The sequence below is a fragment of the Chionomys nivalis genome, chromosome 2, assembly GCF_950005125.1.
Source record: "Chionomys nivalis chromosome 2, mChiNiv1.1, whole genome shotgun sequence".
Classification (NCBI taxonomy): Eukaryota; Metazoa; Chordata; class Mammalia; order Rodentia; family Cricetidae; genus Chionomys; species Chionomys nivalis.
The window spans coordinates 81,194,571-81,218,018 of record NC_080087.1 but is presented as its reverse complement, the minus strand read 5'-3'; the positions used below and the strand labels follow the sequence as shown (position 1 = coordinate 81,218,018).

The window sequence follows — 23,448 nt, the reverse complement described above, 5'->3', positions numbered from 1 at the left end:
GGAGCAAATAGTGCTCCTAACTGTTAAGCCATCCCTCCAGCCCTGGAATTCTTTTTTTTTTTTTTAAAGAATTTTTAAAATTTTATTTATTTATTATATATACTGTATTCTGCACCAGATCTCATTACAGATGGTTGTGAGCCACCATGTGGTTGCTGGGAATTGAACTCAGGACCTTTGGAAGAACAGGCAGTGCTCCTAACCTCTGAGCCATCTCTCCAGCCCCCTGAGCCATCTCTCCAGACCCCCCCCCCCCGGAATTCTTTAAAACATGAACGAAAACTTATTTATGCTGTGTGGTGGAAGCACAAATCTCTTTCTGCCATGTTGTCCTGGACTCAAACCTGGCCATCAGGCTTTATGGACCTGCTGTGTTACCTCATTCCCCTATCGTGTGTGTGTGTGTGTGTCTTCATAGGGTCTACCTAGTCCTGGTGAGCGTGCGTGAGTGTGTGTGTGTGTGTGTCTTCATAGGGTCTACCTAGTCCTGGTGTGCGTGCGTGCGTGTGTCTTCATAGAGTCTACCTAGTCCTGGTGTGCGTGCGCGCGCGCGTGTGTGTGTGTGTGTGTCTTCATAGAGTCTACCTAGTCCTGGTGTGCGTGCGTGCGTGCGTGTGTGTGTGCGTGTGTATTCTGAGACAGGTCTCTTGCAGCCTAGGCTTGGCATTATGTAGCTAAAGATGACTTTGAACTCCTGAACCTCCTACATCCACCTCCCAAGGGCTGGGGTTACAGGCTTGTACCACCGTGCCCACCTAGATAGACATCAAGCTTACTCTCTCAATGTAACGGCTGCGAAGTGACTGCGGAGGCATTCAAACTTAGCCTGTGTGGGATTTCTTAAGTCTTTGAAAAATCCACCTTGTCCCTGAATGTTGAATGAGTGAGTGGCTGAACTTGTCACTGGGTTGGAGTAAGGCTGATGTGTTGTAGGGAAAAGGGTCCCCCGATGAGCGATCTAGACCCCTACCAGCATCAGTAGCAGGGGGACAGTTCTTTCCCAGTGAGACTCGCGGTGCCAGTCGAGGTTCCGCCCCACGTTCGTCACATCCGGTGGGGGCGTTGTTTTGGGCTTTCCCTGGGAGGTGGAGTATCGGTTAACCCCTTGGTGTCCGGGCGGCCTGGAGCCTTTGCAGGCCCGGAACCCACGAGTTGGGGCTCCCCAGCCACACCCCTCGTAGGATTTAAAGGGGAAGGTGGGGCCGGACGGGCCGAAGCCCGAGCCGAGGGAGCGGGCATGAGGCGCTGCCCGTGCCGGGGGAGCCTGAGCGAGGCGGAGGCCGGCGCATTGCCCGCCGGGGCCCGCATGGGGTTGGAGGCGCTGCGGGGCGGGCGGCGGCGACAACCGGGACTGCAGGGACCCGGGCCCGGAGCGGGTGGCCCGACGGGACGGCCAGTGGGGGGCGGGCCTCAGGCCTGGACTGAGGGGTCCAGCCTGCACTCCGAGGCGGAGAGGACCGACTTCAGGCCTGTGCGGTGTCCGGACAGTCCGCAGGCAGAATCCTGTGGAGACCGACACGCGGTGTGCGAAGCAGCTGGCCTAGGAGCAGAGTCGGAGAAACCCATCCAACATAAGGAGCTAGACGGGTCCAGCCTCCAGACGCATCCAGAAAGGAACAGCCCCTTAGCAGAGATGGAGATGGCCGGTTCCTGTACAGAAGGCTTTCGAACTGATCTTCATAGATCCGATCTCCAGTCTCAACCAAAGAGAGGCAGCCTCTGTACCCAACCAGGGTTTGATGAGTCCTGGACCGGACTGGAAAGACTTGAGCGGTGGCAGACTCTGCCAGAGAGGGACAAGCCCTGGGTTGATCACCTCCGGACGCATCATAGCACGTCCAAACTCCAAACTCACCCAGACGGAGTCTGCCCCTCACCTGAACCAAGGTCTGATGGCCCCTGCAAAGAATCATCCTCGGATGGTTCCAGTACACCACATGACCCCGACGGCTCCTGGACAGAGTCCCAAACTCCTGGCTCTCTTATACGACAGAGTACTCAGACAGCCTGGAAACAATCTGGAAGGGATGATTTTTCAACACAAGAAACTGATGGAGCCTGGGTTCAATCTGGCATTGATGGTCCCTGGGCTGACAGCGTTTTGGGGGAGTCCAATGGAGGTGATCTATTAGAGGAACCAGAGCCGGGGGAGTTGGTGGCTAACTTGTGCTCCCACCTGGAATGCAGCTCCCTGTGTCCTGTGCCCCGCCTTATCATCACCCCTGAGACTCCTGAGCCCGAGGCCCAACCGGTGGGACCCCCATCCCGGATTGAGGGGGGCACTGGCGGCTTCTCCTCTGCCTCCTCTTTTGATGAATCTGAGGATGACTTGGTGGTTGGGGGCGGAGGTACCAGCGATCCGGAGGACAAATCTGGAGTGAGTAGAACCCATTAATCCCAGAGCGTGCGCTCCACCCCAAATCTCTTCTCCTCCCATCTTTTCTGCCTTGGCTTAGAAAGTGTTCTTCCCGGTTACTCTTAGCTGTCAACAATTACATCTCTAGCTATCTCTTCCATGTATTGACCACCTCCTTCTGATAACCAAGTTGCTAATCATTTTATGAACCCCCTGCTCTTTCCCCTTTCCTGTCTGTCTTCCCCTCTCCTCTTTGGTTACTTGTTCTTGGGGGCGGTCTGCAGTGGAGATTACTGGCCGCCTCTGTCTTGCCTAGGAACCTTTAACATTGTACCGTTGTGTCTATGTGGGTACACAGTTTTACAGGAAAGGTCTGTGACTTCTGTTGAGTCCTCTGGAGGGGGTCCCACACTCAGCTCCGAAAAACACCAACAAGGTAGAAGGAACGCACACTCATTCTCGGATGGCTTGATTGGACCCTTGGCCTCTTTGTTCTTTTTTTTTCTTTTCCAGAATTTCTTTCTCTGTGTAGCCCTGGCTGTCCAGAAATTTGCTCTGTAGACCAGGCTGGCCTTGAAGTCAACAGAGACCCGCCTGCCTCTGCCTCCAGCGTGCTGGAATTAAAGGTGTGTACCATCACCTCCCGGGCACTTTTTTCTCTTCTTTAGACATTCTCCTGTAGCCCAACCTGGCCTCAAACTTCGTACCCGTGAGTATGACCTTGAACTCTTGATGACCCAGTCTCTGCTGCGGTAAATGCTGGGATTACAGACGTGTTCCATAGTGCTGTGCCCCACGCCCCACCCCATTTAGATAGAGTTTGCTCTGTAGACCAGGTTGACCTGCAGACTGGACTCCAACTTGCTACGATTTTCCTGCCTCTGCCTTTCGGGAAGTAGACAGGTACGTGTTCCTTACCATACTTGTTTGTTTATATTCACTGTGAAGCAAGACTGGCCTTGAACTCATGGCCATTCTGATGCTTTACGCCTTTTCTTTACTTTGTGTTTAAATTTACTTTATGTGTGTGATTGTTCTGCCTGCATGTATGTATGTGTACTGTGTGCATGCATATGCTGCCTGGAAAGGTCATGCAGGGTGGGTTTAGATCCCTTGGAACTGGAGCTACAGATGGTCATGAGCCACTATGTCAGTGCTGAGAATTGAACCCCAGCCCTCTACAAGAGCACAAGTATTTTGATCCATTTCTTCAGTCCCCCCAGTAAGCCTTTTCAGGCATGAGCTGACACAGCTTTCATTGGATGTTCAAAGCACCAACCATATAGTCAGGAATATCCAGGTGTCCAACATGTATCTAGGTTAGCCGTGAACTTATGACAGTTTTGCTACCTTGAGCTTTCCCAGAGGCTGGGATGACAGGTATGAGCCGGCTTTCATTAACTACTCAAAGGGGGGCTGCAGAGATGGCTCAGCGATTAAGAGCACATAGTACTCTTGCAGAAGACTCCAGAGTTCGATTTTCAGCACTGTGGGGTGGCTCCCAACTGCCTGTAACTTCATTTCTAGGGGGATCCAACGCCTCTGACCTCTGTGGGTACCTGTAATCACATATACCTGTCCACACCCGCATACACATAATTAAAAATGCAGTCTTGAAAAAAAAAGGTCAAAGGGCAAAATGCTCAGGGATCCTCAGCCTAGCTAGGTACCACCCTGTACCCAGGCTGGCCTTGAACTTGTGATACCTCAGTCCTCCAAAGTGCTGGAATTACAGGCCAGAGCAACAGGATGGCTATTCCTGGCTTTTCATTAGATGTTCAAAGGGCAAAATGTGCAGGGCTCCTCAGCCTACCCAGGTACCCACCTCATCTCCCTGTCGTTCTCTGCTCCCCAAGGGGCCCCCTCAGACTCTTATTCACATCTTCCACCGTCATCCCCGGCTTGGGTGTGGCTCTCTCCTGATGAATCACAAGAGCAAGCAGGGCAGGTTCAGGGAGGGAGAGGCAGAGCAGACGCAGGTGTGGAATAGAGCTCCAGGTGGGGTTCAGAGTCCGGCTGCTTGCCAGCTTGTCTGAGGAGTCCTCCTACTGGGCTCCTTGATCCCCCTTTAGCTAGTGTACCTCCCTCAGGGACGTGTTCACACATGTGGCCCCAGCTGTGAGAAACAGACCTGCCTCGACGTGCTAATGCCCACACAGAAGAGCCAACCCTTCAGGGCTTTCTGCCACGGCTCTTCTCTGTGTCTACACTCACTCATCTCCTTGACATCTCCGCACAGCTGAGCTGGGACTGGATGACTCATAAGAGCACCGACGTCGATGGCTGCAACTGTCACACGCATGCATGCTCCGCTAGTTCATTCCGCCTCACGGTGGCCCTGTGACACATATACTATTGTTATCCCTTATATATATTTTTAATAGATGACGACATTGAGGCACAAGAGATGAAATCACTCATCCAAGGAGGTCACACAATTAAGATTTAACCCCCTAGAAGCCAAGTGGTGGTGCACGCCTTTAATCCCACAGGCAGAGACAGGAAGATCTGGTCTACTAGTGAATTCCAGGCCAGCCAGAGTGATGTTGTGAGACCCTATCTATAAACAAACAAAGATTTAGCCCCTAGGCTTGATGCTGTGGCTCATCAGCATTTGGAAGACTGATTCTAAAGATTAGCCTACCGTGGCAGTGGTGGCGCACCCCTTAATCCCAGTACTCGGGTGGCAGAGGCAGGTGGATCTTTGTGAGTTCGAGGCCAGCCTGGTCTACAAGAGCTAGTTCCAGGCCAGGCTCCAAAGCTACAGAGAAACCCTGTCTTAAGAAAAAAAAAAAGATTAGCCTAAATCTGAAGTGTGTGTGTGTCATACACTAGAAGCAGTAAGTGCCTGCCTAGATCAAGTAGTCCTGTTAAGTAGTACAGAAGTAGTACAGGCTGACCTGTACTGACTGTAGCCACAGCCCTGCCTGGCCTTTAGTTTAAGGCGATACTCTTGCTTCAGCCTCTTGAGCGCTTGGATCACAACTGTGCTCTACCATGCCCAAAGCTTCTTTACTTTGCTGTTTTGTTTCCTTTATTTATGTTATTTAGTGTGGATGTGCACAGGCTGCAGCATCCACATGAAGGTCACGGGACGACTTGGGGAAGTTGTTGCTCTCATTTTACTGCGTGGAATCCAGGGATCAAACTCAGGATGTCTAGTTTGGCAACACGTATATTTATCTGCTGAGCCATCTCACTGGCCCGTTTTGTTTCTCTCTCTCTCTCTCTCTCTCTCTCTCTCTCTCTCTCTCCCCCCTTTCTCTCCCCACTCTCTCCCTCTCTCCTTCTCCTCTTTCTTCTTCTCCTCTTTCTTCTTCTTCTTCTTCTTCTTCTTCTTCTTCTTCTTCTTCTTCTTCTTCTTCTTCTTCTTCTTCTTCTTCTCCTTCTCCTTCTCCTTCTCCTTCTCCTTCTCCTTCTCCTTCTCCTTCTCCTTCTTCTTCTCTCTCTCCCCCTCCTTCTCTTTCTCTTCCTCTCTCTCCCTCTCCTTCTCTTTCTTTTCCTCTCTCTCTCCCCCCTCCTTCTCTTCCTCTTCCTCTCTCTCCCCCCCTTCCTCTCCCCCCCCCACTCTCTCTCTGTGTTATTGACCCTGAGGAACTGAATGAACCTAGGACCTTGTGCACGCTAGGCAGGCACTATACTACTAAACTATGTTCCCAGTCTTCTTTTTCAGTGTTTACTTTGAGCAGGATTTTCCCATGTTACCAGTCCTTGAACTTGGTGTGTGTCCCTGGCAGCCTTGAACTTACCACCCTCTTACCTCAGTCAGCCTCTCAAGGAGCTGAGATTACAAGCCTGTACACAGTGCTTCCTTGCCTGTCGTCCCTCCCTCTCTCCCTCTCTCCATCTCTTTCTATTCCCATTTGTTTTGACACTGGGTCTCACTATGTAGCCTAGGATGGCCTGGAACTTAAAGTCCTCCACCTCTGCAGCTCTACTGTGTGTGCCTCTGAGTCCCAGATGAGATGAGCATTCTTTTCATCTTTGTTTTATAGATGGGGAAACTGAGACACAGAAAGGCATCTTGTGCTTAGTATTGGCTAAGTCAAGTCAAAACCACACTTTTGGACTCATTTCTAGCCGAGTTTCAAGCTTTCCACGTTAGCCCTTTGACCCGTGCATCTGTCGTCGTCTTGCCTTTTTCCTAAGGCTTCTTTATCTTGAATTCTTCGTCTTTCCAGAAGCTCCTTCAGTAGCCTCACTCCATCAGGATCCTTCCTTAGCCTTCCTGAAGCCATCAGGAACTCAAGACTGGGTCCTGTCTTCAGGTGACCACCCTCTGTTGTCCTAATTGTCCCGCCATCCTTCAGCCGGAATGCACGCTATCCACCCATCGCTGCTGCTCGCCTGCCTGCACGTGCCGTCCCCTGCTTCCTTCTCTTTAATTTTGAAGTCACATCTGACCTTGGTGTCCCAGCTATGTACCCCTCTTTTGTTTTTAAAAACAAGGTCCCAAAGCTTAGGCTGGCCTTGAACTCCACTATGTAGCTTGAACTCCTAATCCTAACTGACCTTTTTTCCTCCCCCCCCCATCATGTTCTAAATAGATAATTGTTTCTGAAGTCCTGTGCTGCTGGGGATACTAGTAATCAAGACAGACACACACGCCCCCATTTAATCTTCAGAGACAAATGTGAGACCAAAACATTATCCTCACAACTCTCAGGGTTACGACAGGGTCTCACCATGTAGTCCTGACTGACCTGGAACTCACAGGGAACTGCCTCTCTCAAAACACAGATGCTCTCCAGAGATACTAGCAGCTTGAGTGGCCAGGGCTGGATGAGAGCAGCTTAGGGGGTTGTGGGAGTCTCTGGTATACAGTTGGTCAGATTTAGGGTATCAGAGAGTGCTTCCTGGAGGAGAGGACGTATGAGCTGAGACCATGATAAGCTGTTTCCTGATTAAGGTACACTTAAAAGAGAAGGGCCTGTGGAGTGTAGCTCAGTAGAGCCCCTGCCTAGAATCCCCCAGTGAGGGGCTGGGGTGTGTCTCAGTGGTGGAGCCCCTGCCTAGGATCCCCCAGTGAGGGGCTGGGGGTGTGACTCAGTGGTAGACCCCCTGCCTAGAATCCCCCAGTGAGGGGCTGGGGTGTGTCTCAGTGGTGGAGCTTGCAGGAGGTCTGGGGTGTCATCTCCAGTTCTGGTGAACTGGGGGTGGTGGTGGAAACAGGATACTACATGCTTATGATAATAAAAGACAGTGTCAAGTAACCTTTATTCCAAGCACTGTTTTTTGGGACACCTGCTTGTAACCCAGCAGTCTCCCTCCCCATAAACTTCAATCCAGCTGAAATGCAGTGGGTAAACCCCAAGGCAATGGGATGGGAATAGAACCAGAAACCCAGTGCTGTGCCTGGTGACTTAGGCCAGTGGCTTCACCCCTGAGTCGGTTTCCTCTCCTTTGACACAGACAGCAGTCTTCCTGGGGCTGTTTTTAGGATTAAATGGGGGTATGGCACACAGAGTCTTTGTCATGGTGCCTGGAATGTTCCAGGTGCTTAGTAAACAGGAACCTTGATTAATCATCTCCTCCCTTCCTGGATCCCACGCTGTCCTACACCATGACTCCCTGCTTAGCACCTGGCTCCCTCCAGTTTGCTGTCTGTGGTTCTGTGGAGAGCTGGGAGAAAACATGTCGACCCTGGCAGCTGCGCCGGGTGAGCGCAGGCTCCCTTCCCTGTAGGCTACCGACTCTCCCAGTTCACACTAAGCCCCCCGCCCCCCATGCACGGATGCCTGCCTGCCTGCCTGCCGCCGCACGCCTGAATCAGATGTGAAACAGCACGAAAGAGTTGATTGGGTCCTGCTGTGTGTTTCTTTTGAGCAGTGATGGGAACAGGTCCAGAGCCCTGTGCTGTGTCTTCAACTTCTGCTGAGCTGCACCCCAGCCTTTTCTGGTTTTCTGTTGCATCCCTCTCCTGGCCTCTCCCTCCACCCCAAACTCTTTTTCTTTCCTTTCATTTCTGTTTTTCTCTCTACTATTCTTCTGTAGTCTTTCTTTTTCTCATTACATTTGTTGTGTTTAGGTCTAATGGAAGCTTCTGGTTCTCTGCTTCCACTATGTGGGTTCTGGGGATTGAACTGAAAGTCTTCAGTTTGCCAGCAAGCACTTTTACCCCCACCCCCAGCCATCTAGCTGGCCCTAATTTTTGTTATTCTGAAACAGGGTCTTGATGCCAGCACTCAGGCAGGTGGGTGAATCTCCGTGGGTTCAAGGCCAGCCTGGTCTGCGTAGAGAGTTCCAGGACAGCCAGGACTACTCAGAGAAACTCTGTCTTAGAAAACAAAAACAAAGCAGAGTAAATGAGTATTTTAGGTTTTATTTATTTATTTTTGAGGCACGGTCTCCCAGGGTCGCTCTGGCCTAGAAGCTGTGTAGATTCTGAGATTGGATTAAAGGTGTGCGCCATGCCCTGCTGAGATTTTATTTTTGGAATTATGTCTTTACATGTGTAGGGGTGGAGGATGCACATGAATTTCATGCCGATGGAAGCCAGAAAAGGGTGTTGAGTCCTCTGGAGCAGGAGTTACAGGCAGTTGCAAGCTGCCCTGTGGGGTATACAGTGTGGGTAACTGGGGTCCTCTGTAAGAACAGTACATGCTCAACCTCTGCGCCTTCTTTCCAGCCCATCTATACAGTGGGGCTGGAGAGATGGCTCAGGGTTCAGATTGCCTGCTCATACAGAGGACCTGGATTTGGTTCCCAGGCCCCACATGATGGTGTACAGCCATCCATAAACTCCAGTTTCAGGGGAGTCGGTGCCTTCTCACCTCCATGGGCCCCAGGCTAAATATGGTTCACATATGTGCATGTGGGCAAAACTTTTATAAATCAGATTGATTTTTTTTTTAAAAGATCTACTATGGTAACAAATTGCCGCCAAATCTGAATGATTTAGAACAACAGCAAAAGTTTACCTTTTTTTGTGGGCTGGGGGTCCTGCTCTGTGCTGTCCCTGTTTAGGGGCTGAGGCCTGTTCCCTTGCCCAGCTCCCCACCTTCAGTATGGAGTTGAACATGGAGCATCTGAATTGGCTCGCAGCTTCCACCTGGAAGTAGCACTTCCTGTCACAGTTCACTGGCACAGCAAGTCCATAACCTCAGTTCAAGAGGACAAGGAGGGAGCTGGAGAGGTGGCACAGTGGTTTCCAGAGGATCCAGATTCAACTCCCAGCACTCATGTGGCAGCTCACAACTGTCTGTAACTCCAGGATCCAACACCCTCACACAGACAAAACATCAATAAAATAAAAATAAATAAATTAAAAAAGGCAGGGGTGGCTGGAGAGATAACTCAGTGGTTAAGAGCACTGGCAGCTCTTCAGAGGTCCCGAGTTCAGTTTCCAGCAACCACATGGTGGCTCACAACCATCTGTAATGAGATCTGATGCCTTCTTCTGGAGTGCAGGAATACGTGCAGATAGAACACTATAGACACAATAAATAAATTTAAAAAAAAAGAGGACAGCTTCTGTTAGAAGGGAGATAAGCCAGAACCCTTGGTGACCAGCCCTCTGTTGGCCATTATCATCTGCCATGTGTCTCTCTCTGTGGTTGGCCTTTATTCCTACGCTCCTGCCTCGCCTCTATGGTTTGCTCCAGATCTGGCTTTATTTAGAGGCTTGGCTTCACATTTGGTGTCTGTGGGTTTTAAGGTATACTAAATTTGGTGATTGCTACAGTAACCAGACCTAGCCTACCCTATCTTTCCTGATATGGCAAAGACACAGAGACAGAACAAAGTAATAGAGGCAGACTCTTCCTCACCAGCTGGTCTTATGGTCTCTGGACGAAGTGGGGTTCGATGACCCCAATAAGCTTGGGGACCATAGCACCATGAAGCCCCCAGGAGGGTACTTCCCTGGCCTTGACCATACCTCATGCTCACCCTCCCTACAGAGCAAACCCTGGAAGAAGCTGAAGACGGTTCTGAAGTACTCGCCCTTCATGGTCTCCTTCCATAAGCACCACTACCCCTGGGTCCAGCTTTCTGGACATGCTGGTGAGACTGGGGGAATCGGTAGACAGACAGGCAGAGCTTGGCATGGGTGTGCGGGCTAGGGAAAGCATTGCTCTGTATAGATTCAGTGTCTTTACTATCACTGTGGTGACAGTCCCCACCCTACGGGCTGCTAGGAGAAACAGTCAGCCTAGTCATTATTTTATCTATTTGTTTTGAGACTCTGTTGCCGTAGCTGGCCTAGAATTTACTCTTATAGACCAGATTGGCCTTGGACTCAAAGATCCTCCTGCCCCTGCCTCCCAAATACTGGGATTAAAAGATTGCACCCCCACACCTGGTATGGTGCGTGTTTATAATCCCAGCGTTTAGAAGGCTAAGGTGGGGGATTGCCAAAATAAAGACCAGCCTGGGCTACATAGCAAGACCAACAAAGCAAAGAAAAACTGTCCCTTTTGTCAAAAAAAAACAAAAAAGAAAAAATTGGAATTCCACCTTCTCAATGTATGTGCTCCAGATAATGCCAGTACTGTGAAATTTATTTATTTCCCTAGAGTCTTGTTGTGAAGCTGACACTTGCCTTGAATTCACTGTGTATCCTGAACTGGGCTCAAACTTGTGTCAATCCTCCCACCTGAACCTTCTAATTTCTGGGATTATAGGTTCAAGTCACGGTGTCTAGCATGAATTAATTTAGATAAACCCAAGTGGCTGCTCCCTGGGGAATCAAATGCAGGTCTCTTGTGGAGAGCCATGTTGTCAACTCAGATCTCACAGAGTTCCCTCAGAAGACAAGATCACTCATTCAAAATTACAAAACAGGGCTGGTGAGATGGCTCATCGAATATAGGCATTTTCTGTGCAAGCCTGATGACCTGAGTTGAACCCCTGGAAGCCATGTAGATGTTGAAGGCGAGAACCGCCTCCACAAGATTGTCTTGGCACAGACTCACCCCTAATCGCACCATGCACAGGTTCACACAGAATAATAACGAAACATTTTTTAAATTACAAAATTGGATCTGATGAGGTGGCTCAGTGGTTAAGAGCATGCATTGCTCTTAGAGGCCTGTGTTGGGTCCCAGCATCCATGCTGGGCAGCTTGCAGTCACTTGTAACTCCAGCTCTGGGGTCAGACGCCTCCTCTGGCCTCTGTGAGCACTCTCACACATCCATGCATATAGAAGTAAAAATAAATATTGTCTAAAATTACAAAATAAATAATGGTATATGCTGTAAATAGGACCCTGAATAAACAACGGAGAGTAGAAATAAATCCATCTAAAGCCAGGCCTGAGCTGGGCACTCCAGCCTTTAGTCCTAGCACTGGGATCTTTGAGTTCAAGGCCATCTGCCTCAGAACAGACACAACAGAAAGGGAGGGAGAGACAGCCTTGCTGGGGTGTGCGACAAGATGGCAATGGCTGGTATGATACGTACCGGGAAATAACGGGTGGCGGGTCTCGGTCTAACACAGCCTCTTCTTGGTCTTGCTTCACACAGGGAACTTCCAGGCCGGTGAGGATGGTCGGATTCTGAAACGTTTCTGTCAGTGTGAGCAGCGCAGCCTGGAACAGCTAATGGGAGACCCCCTGCGGCCTTTTGTGCCTGCTTATTATGGCATGGTGCATCGGGATGGGCAGGCCTTCAATCAGATGGAAGATCTCCTGGCAGACTTTGAGGGCCCCTCTATCATGGACTGCAAGATGGGCAGCAGGTGGGATTGGGGCAGCCATGGGACAAGGTCAGGGAAGGTGGTGGATAATTTTGAAAATAGGGCCAAATCAATTCAAAGTACCTTTATCAGTGTGTGTTCCTGCCAGTGGTGCATGAAGGTTCCAGGTGTGCTGGCGTGTTGTGACAGTTCCAGGTGTGAGGGTTCCAGGTGTGCAGGCCTGCCGTGAGGGTTTCAGGTGTGAGGGTTTCAGGTGTGAGGGTTTCAGGTGTGAGGGTTCCAGGTGTGCAGGCCTGCCATGAGGGTTCCAGGTATGCCGGCCTGCTGTTCCTTCTTGGTATTCTTGGTTCTATCTTGGTATCACTTGTTTCATTAACTTAAACTACTGGATATATAATGGGATTACATTGTATTTGTGTATTTTTTGTTACTGTTTTCTTTTCTTTGTTTTTTTTTTTTTTTTTTTTTTTTTTGAGAGTATTTCCTGTAACCCAGGCTGGTCTCAACTCAACCTGGCTGTATAGCCAAGGATAGCCCTGAGTGTCAGGTCCTCCAGACTTCACTGCCTAAATGCTATCTGTGATTGCAGACATATGACACCCTTAGGTTTATGCTGACGATGAGACCCCGAGGGCTTTGTGCATGTTAGGCAGGTAGCCTGCCAACTGAGCCACATTCCCAGTCCCTAAGCCAGAGTTTTACTTATTTGATTATTGGTTCCTAGAGCTAAGGACTCACTTTGGTTGTAGTGGTTCCTCAGTCAATACTGTCTTTTGTTTTATGTTGGTGCTGGGGGTTGAATGTAGGGCTTTGTGCTTGCTGGGCAAGCCCTGTTAGCTACATCACTGAACTACATCCACCGCCCTGGGCTTGTTTTGTTTTTTACTTTTATTCTTGAGACCAGATCTGTTGTATAGCCATGGCTGGTGTGGAATTCAGTATGTAGATTCAGCTAGTCTCAGACTTATGGCAATCCTCCTGCCTCTGCCTCCTAAGTGTTAACATTGTAAATATACACCACTGTCTTAGGGTTTCTATTGCTGTGAAGAGACACCATGACCACCACAACTCTTAATGAAAGAAAACATTTAATTGGGGTGGCTCGCTATGGTTTCATAGGTTCAGTCCATTTTCATGACAGGAAGCATGGTGGCATGCTGGCAGACATGGTGCTGGCTACATCTTGATCAGAAGGCAACAGAAAGTCAACTATGACACTGTGAGTAGCTTGAGCATATGAGAACTCAAAGCCCACCTCCACAGTGACACACTTCCTCCAACAAGGCCACTCCCTTTGGGGGCCATTGTTTTCAAATCACAACCACCATGCCCCATTCTTTCTCTTTTTTATTTCATATTCTGCATATAAATCCTTTGTTTTACGTACATAAAATGCACACACGAGAGAGAGAGAGAGAGAGAGAGAGAGAGAGAGAGAGAGAGAGAGAAATTTTCTAAATTTCCCATTTTCTCTCTTTTCCTCTGGAACCAAGGACCAAAGCCATCCCTTGCATTTGTCATTTCACTCTCTTAATACCATTAATTCTAATAACAAAAATCTGCAATTCTTTATTCTTTCCTCGAACCCTCTCCCAGTCAGGGGCAGGCTGGAGGGATGACTCACTGGTTACAGACACTTGGTGCTCTTCCAGAGGACCTGTGCTGGGTTCCTAGCACCCATGTGGTGGCACAGCAGCTTGCACCTCCATCCCCAGGGGACTCTAATGCTGCTGGCTTCCGAGGGCTCCTTCGTGCACATGGTGTCCATATATCCACACAGACTCACACAGATAAATAACAAAATAAATAAGAAGTCTTGCCTTTAATTCCAGCTCTCAGAAGGCGGAGGCAGTTGGATCTCTATGAATTTGAGGCTAGCCTGGTCTAAACAGTAGTTCCAGACCAGGAAGGCCACATAGTAAAACCCTGTTTCAAAGTTAAATAAGAAAACTCTGGTGAGGCTTATGAGACAACTCACTGGGTAAGCGCTCATGCCACCCAGACAGCCTGAGTGCCACCCCCAGGACCCATGTGGTGTACAAACAACCAGCTCCTGAAAACTGTCCCTTTAGCCACATAAGCATGTTCCCTCTGCAGTAAAAGTACATGTTTTTAAAAATCTGAAATTTTTAAAATTTAAAAAATTTGCTGTGAAATTGAAAATTTTATACAATAATTCGAAAATCTGAAAACCTCAAAATTGGAAGTAATTTTGGTTCCAAGTATTTTTTATTTTAATTTTCCATTTATTTATTTATTTATTAAATTTTATGTGGGCCTGGTTTATGTCTGTACCATTTTGTGTACCTTGTGCCCAAGGAGTCCAGAAGAGGGCTTCAGATCCTCCGGACCTGGAGTCACACAGACAGTTGTAAACTGCCATGTGGGTGCTGGGAATTTTTTATTAATTATGTATGCAGATGTTGTGCCTGCACATGTATTTGTGTGCCTTATACCCAAGGAGCCCAGAAGAGGGTGTTAGATCCCTTGGGACTGGAGCTACAGACACTTGTGACCCACTTTGTGGCGCTGGGACTAGAACTCAGGTTCTCCGAAAGAGCACAGTGCTCTCAACTGCTAAGCCACCTCTTCAGCTCCTGGTCCCCAGTATTTTAGATAAGTGACAGCCCAGCCAAGCGCCAATAAGCAGAATGTCAGACGTTGTTTTTGGTATTGCCGTCCTTAATGGCCTTGTGTTTGAAGAGTCTTTGTCTATTAGATAGCATGAAACCATTCTCCTGTTTTCTCCCATAAGCTTTGTTGTTTTAACTTGTGCAGTTTACTGGGTTTTGTTTGTTCTGTTGTTTTGAGATAGTCTCACTGTATGTCTCTGATTGGCCTTGAACTCACAGGCCAGCATCTACCTCCAAGTGCTGGGCTCAAAGGCCTGTGCCTCCATCCCCGTCAGGAAGTGCGAGCCTTCCAGCTCTGTGCCTAATGGTTTGCTCTGTCATCTCCTGTGTGCTCAGGACCTACCTGGAAGAGGAGCTGGTGAAGGCACGAGAGCGGCCCAGGCCCCGGAAGGATATGTATGAGAAGATGGTGGCGGTGGACCCTGCGGCCCCCACTCCTGAGGAGCATGCTCAGGGTGCAGTCACCAAGCCCCGATATATGCAGTGGAGGGAGACCCTGAGCTCAACTTCTACCCTCGGCTTCCGGATAGAAGGCGTCAAGGTGAGGGCCAGGAGTAAGGCAGTTTGTTTGGCACTCAGAGTTCTGGGACTGGAGCATGGGTGGCAGGGGACACTAGAAGGAAGCAGACCCATGTCTGCAGAGTCCAGACAGCCCGTGCGGGGAAGGCCCCACTTCCCATCCCTGCGTGTAGCAGAGGCGAGTGAGGTTTCTTTATCTACTGGGACATCTTCATATACCAGCTTCTCTTTCCCCAAGTCCAGACTTTTCTGTGTCCCTGATTTCCCTGACCTCCCAGACCTGACCCTCTTCCCTCCATTCTGGAATGCAGTGGCTGGAAGGGTCTTTTAAGTTTTTATTCCATAAATTAAATATACTTGGAAGCTGGATATCGTAGCTTACACCTTTCATCTCCATGAAGAGGTTAAGGCAAAAGGGCATGTGGCTTCAATCCGAGTTACAGAGAAAGTTCAGGACCAGCCTGGGCAACTTAGAGATACCGTATCTCAAAAATGAAAAGCTAAAAAAGAAAAAAGAGGCCTGGGGGGTGTGGCTCAGTGTTAGAAGACTAAGCTTGTGTGAGGCCGGCCCTGGGTTCAATTCTCAGTAGCACTACACAAACAATACTAACCAAATAAAGACAGGAGCTATAGCGTGGTAATCGAGCACTTGCCTAGCACGTATGAAGGAGACACTTCGCTCAGATCTCCACCCCTCATCTGTTTGAATAATTAATCACATAGTCGATAAGCGAAAATGGCCAGGTGTGGTGGCTCATGTCTGTAACCCCAGCACTTGGGAAGTTGAGGTAGGGATCAGGAGTTTGAAGCGCAAAGAACTTTTGCTCATTTATTTTGTGGGCCCCAAGTCCTACATGCCCAGAGTCTAGGAATAGATACCAACACACGAGGCCTCTGAGGCTGAGGCGCGTAGTAGGTCTTGTCAAGCTGAATGAGGTAGTGCACTTGGGAGAAGGAGGCAGGAGGACCAGGAGTTCAAGGCTAACCTGAGCTCCGATGGGAGTTTTTCAGTCAGCCTCAGATACACAGGACTCAGTTGATGAACTGGCTCTAGCTACTCCGCTAGACAGAAGCGGAATTGCGGCTGAAGCCAACTGCCAGTCCCCTAACAGCCTGTTTTGCAAGATGAGCTCAGCCGTGACTGTTTTGTTAGATGTGGGAGGACAGGTTACATAAAAGTGAGGCAGGGGACTGGGTCGAGTTGGGCCAGGCATGTGGACTCTTTGCCCTAAGTAGGGGTTATCTTGGCTGGTGGGGTACCTTAGGGGTACCTGAGGTTGCCCAGCGTTGGGGTGAAGCAGCACACGTGACAGCACTTCTCCTCTTGCTTTGCAGAAGGCCGATGGGACCTGCAACACCAACTTCAAGAAGACACAAGCCCTGGAGCAGGTGACGAAGGTGCTGGAAGACTTTGTAGATGGAGACCTTGGACTCCTGGTGAGTGGGACACTCCTCTCCTGACCTAGCCACCATTTATTGTTGCTTCTGAGTCATGTTCCCTTGCTTTGAGCTGGGCTAGGTTGGGCTGGCATGCTCCTGGCCAGTCTTGCTCACAGTCTGCCGTCAGCTGGTGGCTTGGCTGAGACTAGCTGGTCCCAGTTAGCATGGCTTTTATGTCTACCTTGGTTCACAGTCTTATTCAGGACTTGGGTGTCTGTCTGTTCGATATAGCAGGCTAGCCTGTGCTGTTCTCACCATGGGAACAGGAAGCTAAGATAGCAGGTATTTTGTATGAGGTCCCCTGGTGTCTAGGCATAGATAGCACGACCACATTCTGTTGGGAAGAACAGGTCCTATCATGAGAGAGACCAAGCCCAGCTCGGGGGAAGGGGAAACTGACTCCACCTCTCATGGGGGAGCTATGGGGATTGGTGGAACTCATTTAATCTGTGTCACTCTTGTGTGCACTACTTTAATGGCTTCACGCCAGTACTCCCTCTTCCCGCCACTTCCTTGGTTCCCTTTATCCCACCTTGACCGACTGTCCAGGATGACAGGGTGGAGTGTCATCTCAAGGGGGCTCACCAAGGGCCTGCTGCATTTCTGTGCTAATGAGACACCTCCCTCTCACACTCAGAGAAAGTACGTGGCGCGACTGGAGGACCTCCGCAAGGCTCTGGAGAACTCTCCCTTCTTCAGGACCCACGAGGTGCGAGCCCTGGGTGCCATAGGTGTATGTGGCCTCCAGTTTAGGGGATTCAGGCAGGGAGGGAGTGGGAGCATGGATTCAAGCCAGGCGGTCTGGGGATGAGGTTGACTCTTCTGTGTAACTTTGGTCTCTCCTCAGTCCTATTTCCAGGGCTGGGAGTCAAAACCAGGGTTTCTTAGTCACTGTGTTGAGCATATCCCCCGTCCTTGCTTTCTTTCCTTTGGGAGAGTGGCATGGTCTTTTGAGACACAGTCTCATGTAGCCCAGAGTGGCCTCCTAGTCACAATCTTCCTGTCCTAGCCTCCCACATGCAGGGATTACAGGGAAGAGCACCACACCCAGCCTTCCCCGCAGACAGTCTCATATGTTGACACAGCCGGGGTGATGATACCCACTCCTAGGACTGCTGAGGGTGCGAGTCACTGGGAAGCAGCATTCACGTTCTGTACTTGGGGTTCTTAGAAGCGGAAGCAGTGTGTGACTTAATGGTGTGTCTCTAGGCCTCCCTTGATCTGCGGTTCTTGCCTTTTCTTTCTGCTCCTAGCCTCTCTCTTAGCATTGCTCTTTCCATGTTTTTATTTATTTGTGGGAGGACAGAGGACACATGATGGTCTGTTTTCTCCTTCTAGCATGTGGGTCCTGGAGAGCAAACTGAGGACACCAGACTTAGCAGCAAGTGTCCTACCCACTGTGCCATCATGCCAGACCAGAGGGTGTCTGTTTTGTTTTGTGGGTTTCACATAACTCAGGTTGGCCTCAAACTTGCTCTGTTGCCTGGCTGGCCTAGAACTCCCGATCCTGTTGTCTCAGCCTTCACAAGTGCTAGGATTGTAGTTGTCTGCCACTATGCTTGGTGTCACCCTGTGTTTCTCAGGCAGCTTGGATGCTCGGAGGCTGTTTGCTAGTCAGAGAAGTGATGGCACCTCCTTCTTTCCCCCAGGCTCTTCCTCTGCCCCTCAGCCCTTTCCCCTCAGCCCTGAGCTGGAAGTCTTGCCTGTACAAGTCTCAGTCCCAGCTCTGCCTCTCCTTAGCCTCCTAAGCCCAAGCAGCCACTCCGGGAGGCTCCTGGAGTGTGAGTGACAGCAGCAGCCATGTGGACACTGATGAAGGTTAAGTAGGCTAATAGATTAGAGCCCAGCCCATGGTAAACCATGATGAGTGCCAGCTGTCATCATCATGTTTGTTTTGATCAAATGTCCCTGTTACTATCTTCAGGCTTCATGTGGAAGTCGAGGCCTCTCCTCTCCTTCTCTTTGGTTTTGATGGCCTAGTGTCTTGCCTCCATCTGAAATATGAAATTTCACATAGAAATTGGCATTTCTAGTTTCCCTAAGACATAGCAGTCCTAGATGCTTGCCATCTGGATAGCAGCAGTATCCAGGCCTGAGTGGTGTCTGCCTCTTTTCTGTTTGGTGCTGGGGATTTGAACCCAGGATCTCATGTCTGCCAGGCAAGTGCTCTACCACTGAGCTACATTCCAGCCTCACACCCTCCACTATTTTATTGAGATGGGCTTACATAGCCCCGGCTGACCTGGAATTTGATGTGTAGCTGAGGATGACCTGGACTCTTGATCCTTCTGCCTCCACTTCCTGAGTGTGGGGTTGTGGATGTGTGTCACCATGCTTAGGGGCAGACATGCTACCAATTGAAATATAACCCAACACTCATTATGTAGACTAGTTCTTACGTTGCCTAGGTTACCCTTGAGCTCACTCTGATCAAGGCTATAGGCCTTGAATATTTTCTGTCCTCCTGCCTCAGCTTCCCAAGTAGCTAAGACTAAGGCCTGTAATCATGAGGCCTGGCAGCATCTGACTCTCCAGACAGGCTCCTGTTCACCTGGCCAGGAACTGGGGTCTGGGACCAGGTCGGTGTTGAAACCTGCTGTAAGACAGACAGATGGAGGTGGCGGGGGCCTTGTGAAACCTACATTAGATGACGGAAAGGCAGCAGCTGTCTGTTTATGAGAAAGCGTAACTTTAGGCGCACGCCTTTAGTCCCAGTACTCGGGAGGCAGAGGCAGGTGGATATCTGTGAGTTTGAGGCCAGCCTGGGCTACAGAGCAAGTTCCAGGACAGGCATCAACACTACACAGAGAAATCCTGTCTCAAAAAAACAAAACAAAACAAAAAAGCATAACTCACTGTTGACTTTAGAGTATGTGAATGTCGGATGGGGTGTGTATGTGCCATGGTACTCTTATGAAATCATTTCCCTCTTCTATCGTGCGGGCCCAGGACTTGAGCTTAGGTCATCAGGTTTGTTTTGAGCCATCTCACCTGGCCATTTGGTTTTGAGGTAGAGTTCTACTTTGTAGCCTCGGCTGGCCTTGAGCTCATAGACATGTGCTCGTCTCTGCCTTCTGAATGTTGGAATTAAAGGTGTGTGTTGTGTCACCATGGCTGGTTTAGTGTCTTTTTTGAGACAGCTTTACTCTGGAGCTTTGGCAGGCCTGGAGCTTACTACCTAGCCAAGGTTGGCCTCAGATTTGTGGCTGTCCTTCTGCATCTGCCTTACAAATGCTTGGATTGTGGACATGTGTCTCCACACCTGCTCAGCAGTGACTATATCTAAAACAAGTAAATCGAAGCGCCACTAACAGCCCCCACCAAGGTGTGCACAGCCCCCACCAGGTGTATTTCAAGACAGACACTGGGAGGCACTTTATGAGCCTGTGGGTTGTAGGGTGCTATGTGACCCCAGGAGGTAGTGTTACCAACTTCCCCATTCTACAGACAGGACACCAAAGCCAAAGGAAGGAAGCCACTTGCCTAACGTCATCAGCCACAGCCCACTGGGCCTAAGAAGCCACTGCCCTATTCTGGAGAAAGTTTTCCATCTCTTCTGTCTGATCTGAGTTCTCTGACCCAGTCACAACCCTGATACCATTTGAGTTTGTGCTGTGGCTTAAAAAATGATGACAGCAAATAGCCCAGTGTGCTGGTTCACACTGTTCTAGCACCCGGGAAGAGGAAGCAGTCAAACTGGGAGTTCATACCAGCACAGGGGGGAGGTGGAGGCAGGGGGATATGAAGTTCAAGGGGATTCTTGGCTGTCTAGATAGCTGAAGGCCATCTGGGACTTTGTAAGACCCTATCAGACAAACAAGAAATGAGAGAAAACGGAGGCAATGGGCTGGGGATGTAACTTAGCTGTGAACTCCTGCTTAGCTTGTTGGAGGCTCTGGGCCATCCCAGAATACACACACGCATGATAACTGGTAACATTTATTGCGTATTTGTTGTGTTCTAGGAACCATTTGAATTGCCTTGAGTGTGTAAATTATACTGTTACTCTCTGTTTGCATCTGTGGAAGCAGAGCCACAGAGAGGGTAAAATGCTTGCCTAAGGCTACACAGCCTAGAAGTAGCAGAGTCAGGATTTGAACATGGGCAGCCTGATTCCTGAGTGTCTGCTTTACTGCTCACTGGGGAGTAGACTGGTAGTGCCTGCTCCTCTAACTACTTCTCTCTCACTGACTATTACAGGTGGTGGGCAGCTCCCTTCTCTTTGTGCATGACCACACCGGCCTGGCCAAGGTCTGGATGATTGACTTCGGCAAGACAGTGACCCTGCCTGACCACCAAACGCTCAGTCACAGGCTGCCCTGGGCCGAGGGCAACCGTGAGGATGGCTACCTCTGGGGTTTGGACAATTTGATCCACCTCCTTCAAGGGCTGGCCCAGAGCTGATCTCATCTGTTGCTGCTGCTAGGCTCACTTGCAAGATAGCATGTGTCTGGCTGGAGGAGCCATAAGACGTTGTCGGGCTTGAGGCTGCTGATGGAAGATGAGGTACTTCAAGGTGTCGCCACATCAGTGTGGTCTCAGGAGCTTTGGAGGACCTGGAAACACTGGGCTCCCTTACAAGTGGGGAACAAGACAGGTAGAGGCATAGAGTTAGCAGAACATGAATGGGGTATCCTGATGAGCTAGGAAGCTTCCAGGGGAGTACCAGGGGCCACGGCTAGAACCGCGAACCCTCCCTGAGCTGGCTTTCTGAGCGCAAAGCCTTGCAAGTTAGCTTCTGCTCCCCAGAGGATCGGGCATATTTGTGAAGACCTGCAGGAGCTACTTCCACCTATGGCAGTGACAGCCTCACCTGGAGGTCATTCAAGTGCTGAGAGGAGGGTGTGACGTGGGACATCTGCTGATGCTGCCCTAGGCTTGATGCTACAGTGTGGGAACACAGCTCATCTTCCTCCGTGCTGAGGCCTGGAAGGATCCCTTGTTCCTCTGTGGACTCCTCAGGCTGCTGCAGAGCCAGACCACAGCCATGTCCACCTGTGCCAGCACTGTGACCGTCTTCCTTCCTTGGTGCACTAGCTCTAGCCTCAGGGCCTCTTCCTTCTGCCCTAGTCCCTGGGGCTCTGTGGTGAGGCAGGGGAGGAGGTTTCTCCTTGCTTCACTGTGTAAGTGTCCCTACCCACACACAGAATGAACTGCCAGGTTGCCCAGAAGCACAAGTGAGTGGGGCTTCTGGCCCTTGCCATGGGCTACCTGGTTCCAACCAAAGACTGGAGAACTCTGGAACGGGCCAGCAGCCACTCTGTCTCTGTGCTGCAGCACCTCTCCAGAACCTTGGCTTCCTGGCCCACACAGATGGGCTTGGTGAGGACAGGAACCTACCTCTTCCCTAAGGCCTAACGTCTTCCAGGGCCAACATGTCTTCCTTTTCTACTGACTTTATATGTATTTATAAACGAGATAGTTAGCTGGGGTGGTGTCAGTAAATCCAGGCGAAATGACTTTATTGGGCCTCCCGCCCACAATGGCACCCCAATAAACAGGACAAAGTCAATGCTGTGGATATTTTCTTGGCATCTGGGTATGTGGGCTCAAATCCATATTCTTGGGCCTTCATGCTGGGGTGGAATAATGGGATAGTGGTCACCTTGGGAGAGGAAGGCTGGGGAGGTCGCTCACTCATTTAAGACCCCAAATGCCATTAATTTTTTGTTTAGATAAAAAAAAACAAGATTTGTCTCTGGGCAGTGATAGTGTGCACATTAATCATAGCATTCGGGAGGCAGAGGCAGGTGGATCTCTTGAGTTCAAGGCCAGCCTCGGTCTACAGAGTAAATTGCAGGACAGCCAGGGATACACAGAGAAACCCTGTCTTGAAAAAACACACACACACATAGACACACACAAATAAAGAAAAAAAGATTGGTATTTGTATGTGTGTATGTGTTAACTATTTGTGTTCAGGCGCCTAAGGAGGCCAGAAAAGGGCACTGGACCCCCTGCCCCCAGGAGTTGGAGCTACAGGTGGTTTGGAGCTGTCTGATGTGGGTTCTGGGATGCAAACTTGGGTCCTCTGTGAGAGCAGCAAGTAGTCTTAATTGCTGAGCCATCTTTCCAGCCCCTTTTTTTCTAATTTCGAGACAGGGTCTCACTGTAGCTCAGGTTGGTCTGGAATGTGAGGTCCTCCCATTTGGCCCCAGACTGCTGGAATTATAGGCATGGGCCTCCACGCCCAGCTTCTTTGATTTTTTTTGTTTTGAGACAGGGTCTTGTTCTGTAGCCCAAAACTGTTTGGCACTCACAGTGTAGCCCAGGCTTGCTTCAAACTCACCTTGACCCGCCTGACTCAGCCTCCAGAGTACTGAGATGGTGTGTGCCACCATGCCTAGCCGGTATTGCTAGTCTCCTGGGCCTGGCTCCATGCTAGATACAGGGCTCCCAGTGCCAACCAAATATCAAGTCAGGATTCAGACTGCTGAGCACCCCACTCGCTGGTGACTACATACTGTACCATACACCTCCCCTAAAGTGTGATCTTTTGCTGGGAGCACCGCAGCACCCCAGGCTTGTTCCTCCCCTTCTGAGTGGGTGTACCAGGTGCCGATTACTTTCTTTATAGTTGGTTCGTTAGGACAGATAAAGTAGGAGGCACACACAGCTGCTTCCTATGTGACTTAAGAGTCACAGTTCAAGCTAGACTTGAACTTGTCACTTAGCAATGATGAGCTTGAATTGATTCTCTGGCCTCTACCTTCCAAATGCTGGGATTATAGGCCTACACCACTATCCCAGCCTTGGGCAGGATGTGGCATATGCAAGGCTAACCTGGACTGCATAACATAACAAGACCTGTCTTTCAAAACAAACAGGCTGGAGTTATGGCTCAGAGATTAAGAGTGCTGGCT

At 49.9% G+C, this 23,448-nt stretch overlaps 1 protein-coding gene across 1 annotated transcript; it reads left to right on the top strand.

Moving 5' to 3' along the window:
- The first annotated feature begins 1,049 nt into the window (after window positions 1–1,049).
- On the top strand, window positions 1,050–22,087 carry Itpkc (inositol-trisphosphate 3-kinase C). Its single transcript, XM_057762787.1, has 7 exons — window positions 1,050–2,377; window positions 10,258–10,360; window positions 11,822–12,035; window positions 14,963–15,167; window positions 16,481–16,582; window positions 17,223–17,294; window positions 20,786–22,087. The coding sequence occupies exons 1-7, from the start codon at window positions 1,238–1,240 to the stop codon at window positions 20,987–20,989; spliced, it is 2,040 nt and encodes a 679-aa protein (XP_057618770.1). The 5' UTR covers window positions 1,050–1,237; the 3' UTR covers window positions 20,990–22,087.
- The last annotated feature ends 1,361 nt before the right edge of the window (window positions 22,088–23,448 follow it).

What these genes read in the sequence shown, in the direction of transcription:
- Itpkc (XM_057762787.1), top strand. Translation starts at nt 1,238, where the DNA reads ATGAGGCGCTGCCCGTGCCGGGGGAGCCTGAGCGAGGCGGAGGCCGGC. An exon ending in GACTGCAAGATGGGCAGCAG is followed by an intron (nt 12,036 to 14,962) that starts GTGGGATTGGGG and finishes CTGTGTGCTCAG; the next exon opens with GACCTACCTGGAAGAGGAGC. An exon ending in CCTTCTTCAGGACCCACGAG is followed by an intron (nt 17,295 to 20,785) that starts GTGCGAGCCCTG and finishes TGACTATTACAG; the next exon opens with GTGGTGGGCAGCTCCCTTCT.